General features: G+C 44.3%; 2 protein-coding genes across 6 annotated transcripts in view; one reads left to right on the top strand and one right to left on the bottom strand.

The window, feature by feature from the left end:
- Positions 1 to 13,475, bottom strand: part of LOC122564867 (ras-specific guanine nucleotide-releasing factor RalGPS1-like) — a 706,864-nt gene that overhangs the window by 374,712 nt on the left and 318,677 nt on the right. The gene's annotated exons all lie outside the window — the stretch shown is intronic.
- angptl2b (angiopoietin-like 2b) overlaps positions 1 to 13,475 on the top strand; it is a 46,943-nt gene that overhangs the window by 11,575 nt on the left and 21,893 nt on the right. Inside the window, exon 2 of one of the 2 annotated variants that reach the window (XM_043720245.1) lies at positions 3,287 to 4,095. In XM_043720245.1, coding sequence (XP_043576180.1) covers positions 3,309 to 4,095 — 787 coding nt within the window. In that variant the 5' untranslated portion in view covers positions 3,287 to 3,308. Of the gene's footprint in view, positions 1 to 3,283; positions 4,096 to 13,475 lie in introns of both variants that reach the window. The other variant, XM_043720244.1, reaches the window with a different exon arrangement.

Genomic DNA, 13,475 nt, shown 5'->3' with positions numbered 1-13,475 from the left:
AAAGCACTGAGGATGGCAAGGGCACTAAATGTATTCTGGGTGAGGGATTTCAATGTCCACCACCAAGAGTGACTCGGCAGCAGTACTACTCATCGAGCTGGTTGGTTCCTAAAGGACAAAGCTGCTAGACTGGGTCTGCAGCAGGTGGTGAGGGAGTCAAGAGGGAAAACCATACTGTCCATGACAGTATTGGTAAGAGTGACCACCACTCAGCGCTTGTAGAGACAAAGTCCTACCTTCACATTACGAATAATATCCATCGTGCTGTGTGGCTCTATCACTGTGCTAAATGGGACAGACTTCAAACAGGTCTAGCAACTCCAGACTAGGCATCCATGAGGCGCTGTGGGCCATCAACAGCAGAAATGTATTTCAGCACAATCTGTAACCTCACGCCTGGCATATCCCCCACTCAACCACTACCATCATGCCTGGGGATCAACCCTGGTTCAATGCAAAGTGCAGGAGGATATGCTAGGAGTAGCACTAGGCATACCTGAAGATGAGATGTCAACCTGATGAAGCTACCTAACAGGACTACTTGCATGGGAAACAGCATAAGCAGCTGAAAATGTGTTGCTGGAAAAGCGCAGCAGGTCAGGCAGCATCCAAGGAGCAGGAGAATCGACGTTTCGGGCATAAGCTCTTCTTCAGGAATGAGGAAACCCACTTTCCTCATTCCTGAAGAAGGGTTTATGCCTGAAACATCGATTCTCCTGCTCCTTGGATGCTGCCTGACCTGCTGCGCTTTTCCAGCAACACATTTTCAGCTCTGATCTCCAGCATCTGCAGTCCTCACTTTCTCCTCAAACAGCATAAGCAGCAAGTGATAGACAGAGCTAAGCGATCCCACTACCAATGGATCAGATTTAAGCTCTGCAGTCCTGCCACATCCAGTCATGAATGGTGGTGGACGATTAAACAGCTCACTGGAGAAGGTGGCTCCACAAATATCCCCATCTGCAATGGTGGAAGAGCCCAGCACATCAGTGCAAAAGATAGGGCTGAAGGAGTCACAACAATGTGAATCCATCTCTGCCTCCTACAGTGGTCCCCAGCATTACAGATACCAGTATTCAGCCAATTCGATTCACTCCATCTCATATCCAGAAACAGATGGAGACAGTGGATACTGCAAAGAATATGGGCCCTGACAACATTGTGGCAACTGTACTAAAGACTTGAGCTCCAGAGCTTACCACTCCCCTAGCCAAGCTGTTCCAGTAGTTGTAACACTGGCATCTACCTGACAAATATGGAAAATTGCCCAGCTTATGCCCTGTACATAAAAAGCAAGATAAATGCAACCAAGCCAATTATCGCCCCATCAGCCTACTCTCAATCATCAGGAAAGTGATGGAAGGTGTCATCAACAGTGCTATCAAGCGGCACCTGATCAGCGACGCACAGTTTGGGTTTCACCAGGGCTCTCTGCTCCTGATCTCATTATAGCCTTTGTTCAAACATGGACAAAAGAGTTGAAATTCCAGAGGGGAGGTGGAGTGACGGTCCCTTGACATCAAGGCTGTATTCAACTGAGTGCGGCGTCAAGGAGCCCAGCAAAACTGGGTGTCAGGAGGCAAACTCTCAGGTTCTTAGAGTCATACCTGGCAAATAGGAAGATGGTCATAGTTATTGGATGTCAGTCACCTCAGCTCCAGGACATCTCTACAGGAGTTCATCAGGGTAGCGTCCTAGACCCAACCATCTTCAGCTGCTTCATCGATAAACTTCCGTCCATAATAAGGTCAGATGTGGGGCTATTCGCCAATGACTGCGCAATGTTCATCACCATTCACGACTCATCTGATATTGAAGCAATCCATGTTTAAATGCAACAAGATCTAGATAACATCCAGACTTGGCTAACAAGTGGTAAGCAACATTTGTGCGATGCAAATGCCAGGCTATGACCATGTCCAAATAGAGACAATCTAACCACTGCCTCTTGACAGTCAATGGTCTTACAAACACTGAGTCCTCTGCTATCAACATCCTGGAGGGTACCATTGACCAGAAACCCAACTAGACTCACTATGTAAACACAGCAGCTGCAAGAGCAGATCAGAGGCTAGGAATATTGTGTCAAGTAACTCACTCCTAACTCCCCAAAGCCTGTCCATCATCTCCGAGGCACAAGTCAGGAGTGTGATGGAATATTCCCCACTTGTCTGGATGGTTGCAGCTCCAACAAGACTTGAGAAGCTTGACACCATCCAAGACAAAGCAGCCCACATGATTGTCAACACATTCACAACCATCCACTCCCTCACCACCAATGCACAGTGTGTACCATCTACAAGATGCACTGCAGAAACGCGCCAAAGATCCTCAGTCAGCACCTTCCAAACCCAGGACCACTTCCATCTCGAGGGAAGTGGTCAGTGGATACATGGGAATACTGCCACCTTCAAGTTCCTCTCCAAGCCTCTCACTATCCTGACTTGGAAATAGGTGACCATTCCTTCACTGTCGCTGGGTCAAAATCCTGGAATTCCCTCCCTACAGCAGGTGACTGCAGCAGTTCAAGAAGGCAGCTCATCACCACCTTCTCAAGAGCAAATAGCAATGGACAATAAATGCTGGCCTCGCCAGCAACACCCACATCCCACAGATAAATGTTTAAAAAAATGAAGATCAACAAGGATATGAGTGCTAAGGGGTGACAATGAACAACAGCACATTGATAGTGATAGTCCCGATGGACAGAATTAACTCAGGATGACCCAAGATGTACGCAAACACAGACAGATGATTAAAGTTAAATCAGGGTGGCAATTTGGTTCATAGTCCCCACCAGAATGATGCAAATTTCTCATTTTCCAGTCAGGATCTGTGCCAAGAATAAAGTGCCGAAATTAGTATCTCTTTGTTTGCTGCAGGTCTGGGTGATCTGAACTGAGTTAAAGTGCAAACTTACAACAAGTGTGAATTTATAGCTATAGAACAAACAGAACAAGTCTGTGTTTGTTTTAAGAGCGCGGTGATCACAGCTGGTTCTGGCTATTATTAATGGATATTGTGCAGCTTGGATAGATTTTGCCTCGATAGGTTTGTCTGGAATTGCAGACAGTGAAATTGGACTTGGGTAAAGATAATTTTCATCAATTTAAAAGATATTTGATCAATTTTAGAAAGACAACATTGTAAAGGGAGAGGAACTGCATAATCTACAATAAAATATTTTGAAGAGTTTTTCCTTTAATAGTTAATTCATGTCTTTTTCCCCACTTTTTCTGATTCAGAATTGCTGTTATTAATTATCATTACTCTATCTCTCCAGCAGAGGACATACACCTGTAAACACCATGAAGAAACTGACTCTTATAGTCTTCTTTGCACTGGTCAAGTCGGCAGTCAGTGTTGACAAAGTGGAGGAATTTCAGTCGAATGAGGAAAACAATGAGCAGGAGTTCATTTACACAAACAGGTACAAACGTGCCACAGTGTCGATGGAAAACAAGTGCTCATATACCTTCATTGTTCCCCAGCAGAAGGTTACAGGCGCAATCTGTGTGAACTCAAAACCTGAATCGGTTGTGGAGAGCAGGGTCAATAAACAAGAGCTAGAGGTGCTCAACAATGAACTGCTGAAACAGAAAAGACAGATTGAGAGCTTGCAGCAGCTTGTCGAGGTAGATGGTGGGGTTGTTAATGAAGTGAAGCTCCTGAGGAAGGAGAGCCGCAACATGAACTCTCGAGTCACTCAGCTGTACATGCAGCTCCTGCACGAGATCATACGGAAGCGAGACAACGCACTCGAAGTCTCCCATCTCGAGAACAAGATTCTTAACCAGACGGCAGAGATGATGCAGCTTTCCAACCGCTACAGGGACCTGGAGCACAAGTATCAACACTTGGCATCGCTGGCAAACAACCAGACCTATCTCATTGCACAACTGGAGGCAAGGTGCCAGCTGCTGCCAGCTGCCAAACCCGTGCAGCCACCACCCCCGAAACGCAAAATCAACCTCATTACAAACAATGAGATCCAACGAGATCAGAACCATCAGGACAGACGACAACTGGCACTAAACCTACTGCCAACCATGCCAGCTCTTCCTTCCAACATGCCCTCTGCAAGTACACCTTCTGGTAAGTGGACTACGGCACGCATTGTGCATGTTAAGACAAGTAACCTTTAAAAGATCGAACTGTGGCAAATGTCTTAGCAAGGTGAACACATTATTTTTTTTTTTAAATTTCATTCATGATACGTGAACATCCCGGTCTAGGCCAGCATTTATTACCCATCCCTAACTGCCCAGAGCTAAGAGTCAACAAATTATGGGTGTGGAGTCACAGGTAAGGACAGTAGATCTCTTCTCTAAAGATGATTTGGGACATTAGTAAAACACAGTGTAGAAGCTCATTAATTTAATATTGCATCACAGCAAACTTTTAATCACAGCTTAATGTTCAAGTTGCAAAAGATAGCACCTGCATCAACCACAAACAAAAACCGAAAGCACTGAAGAAACTCAGCAAACCTGGCAGCATTTGTGGAAAGAGAAACAGAGTTAATGTTTTGAGTCCATTATGGCTCTTCCCAGAACAGAAGAGTTATATATAAGCCACCACCTCCTCAAGGCACCATGCCCTCACAGGGTATTGGTAACCCTTGATTTCCATTAGTTTGGTCTCTGGTTATGCTTGGCTCAGTACCCACTGGTTTGGTACTGCTTTTGGCAGCATGGCTGATCAGGAACACCCCACCCCCTGCCCCCAATCTGCTCTTACCACCTGCCATTATGCGTTTTGAAAGTTTTACAGTTCGTCAACCAATTTGTTTGGCCGTGGTCCAAACCCACCTCCCACAGCCAACAAGTCCTGGCAAGGGATTTGAACGGGAGTTTCTGGCCCAGAGGTAGTGATGCGACCACTGCATCTCGAGAGGTGTATAAATAACCAGAGGTGATAGAATACTCCAAAACCGATTCCAGCCAACTGCACCAAAGTAAAAATTCAAATGTTCCTTCCTCCTCTGGTGGACACAAATCACTAGGCGGGAGGGAACAAATGTACACTGTGCTTTTCAAAAGTTTAGTGACCCTATTTAGTTTGAACAACTGTTGTTTGTGAGAGCGTCTGGGAGATAACAGATCACATCTCTGGGCGCATCATGAGGGATTTAACATTGAAACCCTGAACACTGATTCTTGGTAAAATCATAGTAGAAGGTGGTTCACCAAGTCAACTGTTTGTTCATTGAAAATAAGTCACATTGCCTGTGAACTCTGGGGTCAAAATGGCATCATGTGTGTCCAAAAAAGGCTATCATTTCAGTTTAATCAATGAGAATAACATTCGAAATGCCTTGCCTCTTGACATTTTGTTGGCGATTTTAATAGTTACTTTTAATAAATCAGTTCAGAGCTGTTATTACACCCCTTTGGAGCAGGTGAGATCTTAATCCGGACCTGCTAGTCTGGATGTAAGGACATTACCACTACTCTATCAGACCCCTTAAAGTGACTCTAGGTGAGGTTTGAACTCTCAACCTTAGAATTTCACTTGTCCCTATACTGTCATCCAAGTCCCATGCATTGATATCTTGCATCAGTTGAGGAAGACTTAATAGATTTCTTGAATCGACCTATTCAGGAATGAGATGATACATTTCTGGAATTGGTGGGACTTGAACTGAAGGCTTCTGGCCCAGAGGGAGGGATATCAGCACCGCACCAAAACAGCCTCTCACATCAAATCATCTGGAAGACTGAGCCCAACTAAAGTCTTGAGTTTCTCCAGTTGCGGCCCATTTGAGAAAGCAGGGTTATGCAAGACTTTGGAGCAGAGGAAGGAACGACATATGGCAAAATCAGGGAGCTGTCTCTTCATTTCACTGAAGTGCAAGATCTTCATGCACAAAAATTAAAAACTTTAAAAAGTCTTACCTCTCTGCATCAAAATTACACACAAAACATGCAGCGCCGAGAAGCTGAGATGCTCCATTTAGGCAAAAGCCTTTATTGTCCCTGTGTACAAAAAATGCAGTTTTACTATGTACTAACAGGGCAGACTCTCAGTATGCAGCAAGTAGCGAGGACTCTTGTGGTGCAGTGGTAATAGCCCTAGCCATGGGTCAGGAGGCCCATGTTCACGTCCCACCTGCTCCAGAGGTGTGTCATAATACCCCTGAACAAGTTTCATAAAAATATCTACACCAAGCAGCGACACATGCAAATGTTACAGTCCTCTGAACACAAATTCACCTCCTCGTCCTACTGTCCCTGCTTTCCTTCACCAAAGCTCGAAAGGAAATTCCAGCTCAAGTTCTTTAAGCTAGGTGGACTAATCAGGGAGTGGGCATATCTATCCCTACTCTATTTGGGCGGCACGGTGGCACAGTGGTTAGCACTGCTGCCTCGCAGCGCCAGAGACCTGGGTTCAATTCCCGACTCAGGCGACTGACTGTGTGGAGTTTGCACGTTCTCCCCGTGTCTGCGTGGGTTTCCTCCGGGTGCTCCGGTTTCCTCCCACAGTCCAAAGATGTGCAGGGTCAGGTGAATTGGCCATGCTAAATTGCCCGTAGTGTTAGATAAGGGGTAAATGTAGGGGTATGGGTGGGTTTCGCTTCGGCGGGTCGGTGTGGACTTGTTGGGCCGAAGGGCCTGTTTCCACCCTGCAATCTAATCTAATCTATTTCATTAGTTGAAGCTGAGCTGTTGATATCCTTTCTTCCTGTACTACAGACAGGCAGTTCCACATGCAAGCACTTTCTGCACCTACTGAAACTAATAATAGTTGAAATTGACTTTGAGGTTTTAGGGCAAGAAAAGGTGTGGGCTGATTTAAAAATGGGTAGCTTCACGACAATACATACAAAGTCAATATTGCACTGCATTCAATGCAGATTCCAGAACCCCTCTGACTGATGCTGGTTAATATATTGTGTACATTTTGCACAGCATTCAGTACAAGAGCTGGTCAGGAACTATGGAACTGACCATATTGCTCCAGACAGTCATTTGTTTATTTATTTTGAAACTCACTGTTGGGAACAGTGGGAAGTTTCTCATAAAACATGAATGATTTTTTTTATTCATCAATTGCTTGGTTGGTTTTAAGCCAAAACGTGGGCTTCCAAGTAAAGAAGAATCACAAGAACTTATTCCATCTTAACTTTTATGAGTTCAAGCTGGAGTCTTGGCTATCGTGCCTCCCTTTACTGACATGAGCTTGTAGTGATTATAACGAGGTCAGCCAGGTAAGGCCACATTTGGAGTACTGCATGCAGTTCTGGTTGTCCTACTACAGAAAGGAGATTATTAAACTAAAAAGAATGCAGTAAAGATTTACTAGAGTGCTACTCTAGGTGAGGCTTGAACTCTCAACCTTAGAATTTCACTTGTCCCTATACTGTCATCCAAGTCCTATGCATTGATATCTTGCATCAGTTGAGGAATACTTAATAGATTTTTGGAATCGACCTATTCAGGAATGTTATGATACATTTCTGGAATTGGTGGGACTTGAACTGAAGGCTTCTGGCCCAGAGGGAGGGATATCAGCACTGCACCAAAACAGCCTCTCACATCAAATCATCTGGAAGACTGAGCCCAACTAAAGTCTTGAGTTTCTCCAGTTGCGGCCCATTTGAGAAAGCAGGGTTATGCAAGACTTTGGAGCAGAGGAAGGAACGACACACGGCAAAATCAGGGAGCTGTCTCTTCATTTCACAGACTGGAAGGTTTGAGTGAAAAGGGGAGGTTGGATCAACTGGGAATTTGTCCCCCCCGGAGCGTAAGAGACTGAAGGGTGACCTTAGAGGTATGTAAAAACATGAAAGGCATAGGTAAAGGTTGATAGCCAACAGCTTTTCCTCAGGGGGATTCTAAAACCAGAGGGCATAGGTTTAAGGTGAGAGGGAAGAGATGCAAAAGGGTCCAGAGGACGGTGAGTGTCTGGAACGGGCTGCCCAAGGTTCTGGTGGAATTACAATTTGGTCATTTACAAAACGTTTAGATAGGTAAATGGATCAAATAGACATGAAGAGATATAGACCAAACAAAGGCATAGGCCAGTTTAATTGTGAAAACTGGGCAGCACAGGCAATTTGGGCCAAAGGGCCTGTTTCCATGCTGTAGACCTCAATGACTCTAAGTGGATCTCATAGAATGGGAGCTCCCTGATTGGATCTGATTAACAGCCTCAGTCAGGCTGACAGATAAGAGGAGTGGCAAAGGTTCTGTTCTCTCTCAGAGCTGGCTCTGAGGGAGCTGGAGTAGGGCCAAGGACTATCCCCATCAAAATAAAGGGTGACTTGATGGCTGGAGGTGGCAATGTGAGCCGTGGACACCCAAAGACCAGTAATGTGCACCCAGACAGCAGGGAAACAGAGTCTGGTGGCACCCAGAAAGAAGAACAGACCGGAGTGGAGGAGGTGGCAACCAGCAGAGAGACACAGCAGCTGATCCTAGCTCTAGCTGGGCAGAAGGAAGCAATGGAGGAGGAGGTAATCGAGCAGACAGAGGAGTGGATACCTGTTAAAAACAGGAAGAGAAAATCCGGCCAGGCCCCCAAAGCCTCCCAGCAAAGGGGGAAAAAACAGCTGCACGAGGGAGGGACGGCCAGCTCTTCGGATGGGGAAGACGGGCGCACAGAATGTCATCACCACCAGAAGAAGAGACAGAGCGCCGTAGATAAAGAGGAGGACATTTCCTCCCAACCAGGAAACAACGGACCCCCCGAAGTCCACCCTCCACCCAGTGAGAACTAGGGGGTACCCACTGCCCCACAACCACAGACAACTGAGAGCTGCGATCCTCTGACAGTCCCATTGTCAGACACAAAACTGGACGGTGCAGACCCTTGCCTTGGCTCAATGACTCCAGAGCAGGTAAATGACCCCAGTGAGGAGCTGGATAGCTACCTCAGCCCAGCGAGGGTCCAGCAGTTCGTGCTCACCAGGGGATGCAGACAGCTACCCCAGAGACAGGGACAGTCAAATGGACAACGGTAACCTCATAAACTGGGATTAAAAAAGGTTCATTTGCTATAGTATAACAGGGCACCCACTCAGTAGGTGGGTTCTGCTGAATAATAAGAGACTGGATGATTAATAAAGGGAACTGTAAATAGGATAACTGTAAATTCGAGTAATTCAATCTGTTCTTTGTAATGTTAAGACGTGCAATGTATATATCTATGAACGACATGACAAATTGTACAAGTACCAAAGATTTATTTCTATCAATAAAGTATATTTTGAAATTTAAAAAAAAGTGACTTGGTGACAGGATATCAGTGCCTGTGGAATTAATTCAGAGCTGTCAATCTCCCTCTTGTCTGCAAGATCAGTCAATGTTTACATAACATTGTTGCTCTGGCTGCCCTAGTGTGAATTTAGGCTCCTTTATTTTACAAAGAATCACCTGACCATTTTTTGAAAAAAAACCCCGCAGATCTTTGTCTCGGTCTTGATAGGCTCAGTCAGAGAGGAAGGAGATCCTGCATCTCAGTACAGAACCATTCCAATCTAATGCCATGACCCAGTTGCATTCAGATGTCAGTAGGATCCAGGGGTCACTGACTTTCACAGGAGTTTGACAAGCACTTACTCTTTGCAAAGACACAGGCACAATGTAGAGCCAGTCTTTCAGGGAAATAAACTGGGAAAGGTTAGAAGTAGCATGGATTCCATAATGCAATATACCGAATCCTTAGGATTTGCCAAAAAGCAAAAGTGTTTCAGTTGTCAACTTAATGGGATCATGAGTACTTATGCTAGTAAGTGACTTTCTTTCCTCCAGTAACATATTTAACTGAGTCATTGAGATGTACAGCAGGGAAATAAGTCTTTGGTCCAACTTCTCCATGCCAACCAGATATCCTAACCTAATCTGGTCCCATTTGCCAGCACTTGGCCCATATCCCTCTAAACCCTCCCTATTCACGTACCCATCCAGATGTCTTTTAAATGTTGTAATTGTACCAGCCTCCCACTTAATCTGGCAGCTCATTCCATATACACACAACCCTCTGCGTGAAAAAGTTGCCCCTTAAGTCTCTTTTAAACCTTTTCATCCTCACCTTAAACCTATAGCCTCTACCTTTGAATTCACCTTCCCTGGGAAAAAGACCTTGGCTATGCACCCTATCCACAGCCCTCATGATTTTATAAACTTCTACAAGGCCACCCCTCAGCCTCCGACGCTCCAGGGAAAATAGCCACAGCTAACTCATACCATTCCAATTCCGGCAACATCTTTGAAAATCTCTTCTGCGCCCTTTCAAGTTTAACAGCATCTTTCCGGTAGCAGAGAGACCAGAATTGTTATTTTGGCTGGATTCAGTGAACCCGAGTCACTGAATCCCTAAACCATGCACTGTATGAAGAACCTCTTTGCCATATTTCAGTGCCGTTATGATGTGTTGTGTAAATACAAGGGTTTTAATTCCTGTCACCTTTCCCGTGCTGACTTAAAATCTCAAACGTGGCATAAGCCTCCAAACAAAAACTGTGGAATTTACCCCATGACCAAGAAGGCAAATCTTTCACAATCTCAATTGGCAATAGGTCAATGTTTTGAAGCAATCCTACAGTTAATTTTGGCCTTAGTGGTAACGTGCTTTTTATCTCCCCATTGATGACAAGTGCATAACCATCATGTTTTTGAAAAGACCCAAACATCATCACTTTCTCACAAATGATTGTGCATTGAATGCCTATGCAGTGTTTCTTTATGACTTATATATTGAACCATGCAGCTAGCTCTGTTTTAAAACAGGACAACTGAGTTGACAGGATTTACAAAATGTTGTTAGAAATGAGCAAATATGCCTGTACCTCACTTTTTTTTTAATTCTAAGGCTATCGCCTGCCTTCTTTTATCATGATAAACCCGATAGTGAAACAGAGAGTAATCAAATGAGTGACAAAGAGAGCAAACTGTGCCTGGGAAAAACCACAACTGATCAGTAGTTTTGTATCTGCGTAGGCAGAGAGGAAGTTACTGATCAACCTAATTGCTTGACAGAACCATTAACTGGCTGTCATCGTTCCAATGGCTGCTGACATAACTAGAGCATTAAAGTGAAAGAACACTTGGGTACTGGTTCCAGAAGGCAGGAGGAGCTGTTAGCTTACAGCAAGACACGACATCATTGTAAAATGTTGTCTTAATAATCCTCGCGGCTCAGAATTGCCAATGTGTGATTGGGAAGTCAAGCAATCTATCAATTGTAATTAAAACTCAACCAAAATAATATTCCAATGGCAAATGTGAACCACCCATTTGGTTAAAATTAAAAATTGTTTTAATGTGTGCATTTTATTTCAGGATTGTTTATTTGTTTCCAGGACTAAGGGGAAATTACACTTGTAAAGGATGAATTGCTTTTATGGTTAGGCTAAGCAAAATTTATGATGTATCATCCCATTTCATTCAGTGGTTTTAGTTAACCTTACCCAAAATCATTTAGCTTCCTGAAAACCCATCTTGACTGGCATGTGAATTTATACTTGGCTGAAAGTAAACACACTCATTAGCGATTTGTCTGCATTTTCACCAGTCATTTTGCTTTGTTATAGATATTCGCCATTCTCTCTGTAGCCGCTTACTCTCCCTAGACATCCATTGCTTTACTCTGTTAACTTCCTAGCCAGCTAGCTCTCCTAGTCTCTGAGGGAGCAAAAACATGCACAAGGAGTTTGTTTAAATCAACAATGGAATAAAGAGACTTAAAATTTCACAGGTTAAACACAATGGTGGGTGACAGAAAACCCAAATCACAAACATCTCCTACTCTACAGGTATTATTCAGCTATTAAATATTAAATCGGAAATGAGCACCATGGAATTTAGTGCAATGTTCAAACTTGTGCTTCATCTGACATATATCCATTAGCAACTGTTAGTTGTATTATTTATGCCTGATGAAGGCATGTGCTAGCCAAGGGTAAGCTCGAGAAATGGCAAGTGCTTTTTGATTAGATGAGGTTAGATTGCTTACAGTGCAGAAACATGCCCTTCAGCCCAACAAGTCCACACCGACCCTCCGAAAAGCAACCCATTTACCTCTTCACCTAACACTACGGGTAATTTAGCACGGCCAATTCAACTGACCTGCATATCTTTGGACTGTGGGAGGAAACCGGAGCACCCGGGGAGAATGTGCAAACTCCATACAGAGAGTCGCCCGAGGCGGGAATTGAACCCGGGTCTCTGGCGCCGTGAGGCAGCAGTGCTAACCATTGTGCCACCGTGCCGCCCATAAATTTGCACACATATATGACACCAATCAAATCAGATCTCCTGAGGCACTGTAGTGGAGCAGAGCATTTAAATAAGGCAGGTTAGACTGACTCATACCAAATGCAAGTTGGATTCATAAGTAGATTCTGTAATTCCCTCCAGACACACACATACATGTTCCCTCACTTACTCAACATCAGAAGCAAATACTGCAAAGTCTAGAAAAAATATTTTGAAATGCATCCTCAGATTACTATGAAAATGACAACTTTCCCAGAGAGATTAAGAGCAACAAGAATGTGGCTTCCTGAGGGCAGAAGGCAGTGTGCTCTATATTCACTTCCAGCAGCACCATATTTACAGTACTTTACACTTCACCTACATGGTGTTAACATACTTTATTTCTGTTTATAGCTATATCTTATAATTAGCTCCATACAGTGCAGTTTATAATCATATAGAATAAACGTAAACAGACTAGTTGATCTCTACCAGCCTTCTGCTGTCTGCAAGCCTTCTCCCATCCCTCCGCACCTAGCCCTTACAGTGAGATGGCTTAAAAGGTGAGGAAGTCCATACCAGAAAAAAACCCGTAGTAGAACATAATAGAACCGGACAAGGTCAGAGCACAGTGGGAGCACCAGTTCCATTCCTGATGATGTGGAGGTGCCGGTGTTGGACTGGGGTACACAAAGTTAAAAATTACACAACACCAGGTTATAGTCCAACAGGTTTATTTGGAAGAACTAGCTTTCAGAGCGCTGCTCCTTAATCAGGCGGGGAGCAGCACTGCGAAAGCTAGTGCTTTCAAATAAACCTGTTGGACTGTAACCTGATGTTGAATGATTTTTAACTCCATCCCTGACAATAGCCTACCATCACGTTTCCAGTAAAGCTACACATGGATATTACCTAGTGCCTTTGTTAACACATCCTGGGACCAACTGAAAGAAGTGGTACAAACAAGGCAGCAACTTAAACAGTTGTGCATGTGGTTTTGTTTTTCTGAACCGCTCAGAATTGTGGTTTCTCACTTTGCATTGCTGATTATCCCCTCAGTCAAATAAAATGCTCGGTCTGCTGGAGGTCTCTCCTGATGGCTTGGTGCATAACGAATTAGCCACTGTGCAACAGAGTTACACAGATTTAAGAGGCCCAAGTCTATTCCTCAGTCTATGCTGGGCTGGGCTTTGTGAGCCAGACAGTGGTAGGAATGCTCAGTCTCCTTGATTTACAGCCAGAACTCTTGCTTTGCATAGCAACACTGTCAACGCT

Source organism: Chiloscyllium plagiosum, chromosome 30 (genome assembly GCF_004010195.1).
Source record: "Chiloscyllium plagiosum isolate BGI_BamShark_2017 chromosome 30, ASM401019v2, whole genome shotgun sequence".
NCBI classification, from domain to species: Eukaryota; Metazoa; Chordata; class Chondrichthyes; order Orectolobiformes; family Hemiscylliidae; genus Chiloscyllium; species Chiloscyllium plagiosum.
This window is presented reverse-complemented; position numbering and strand designations above follow the sequence as displayed.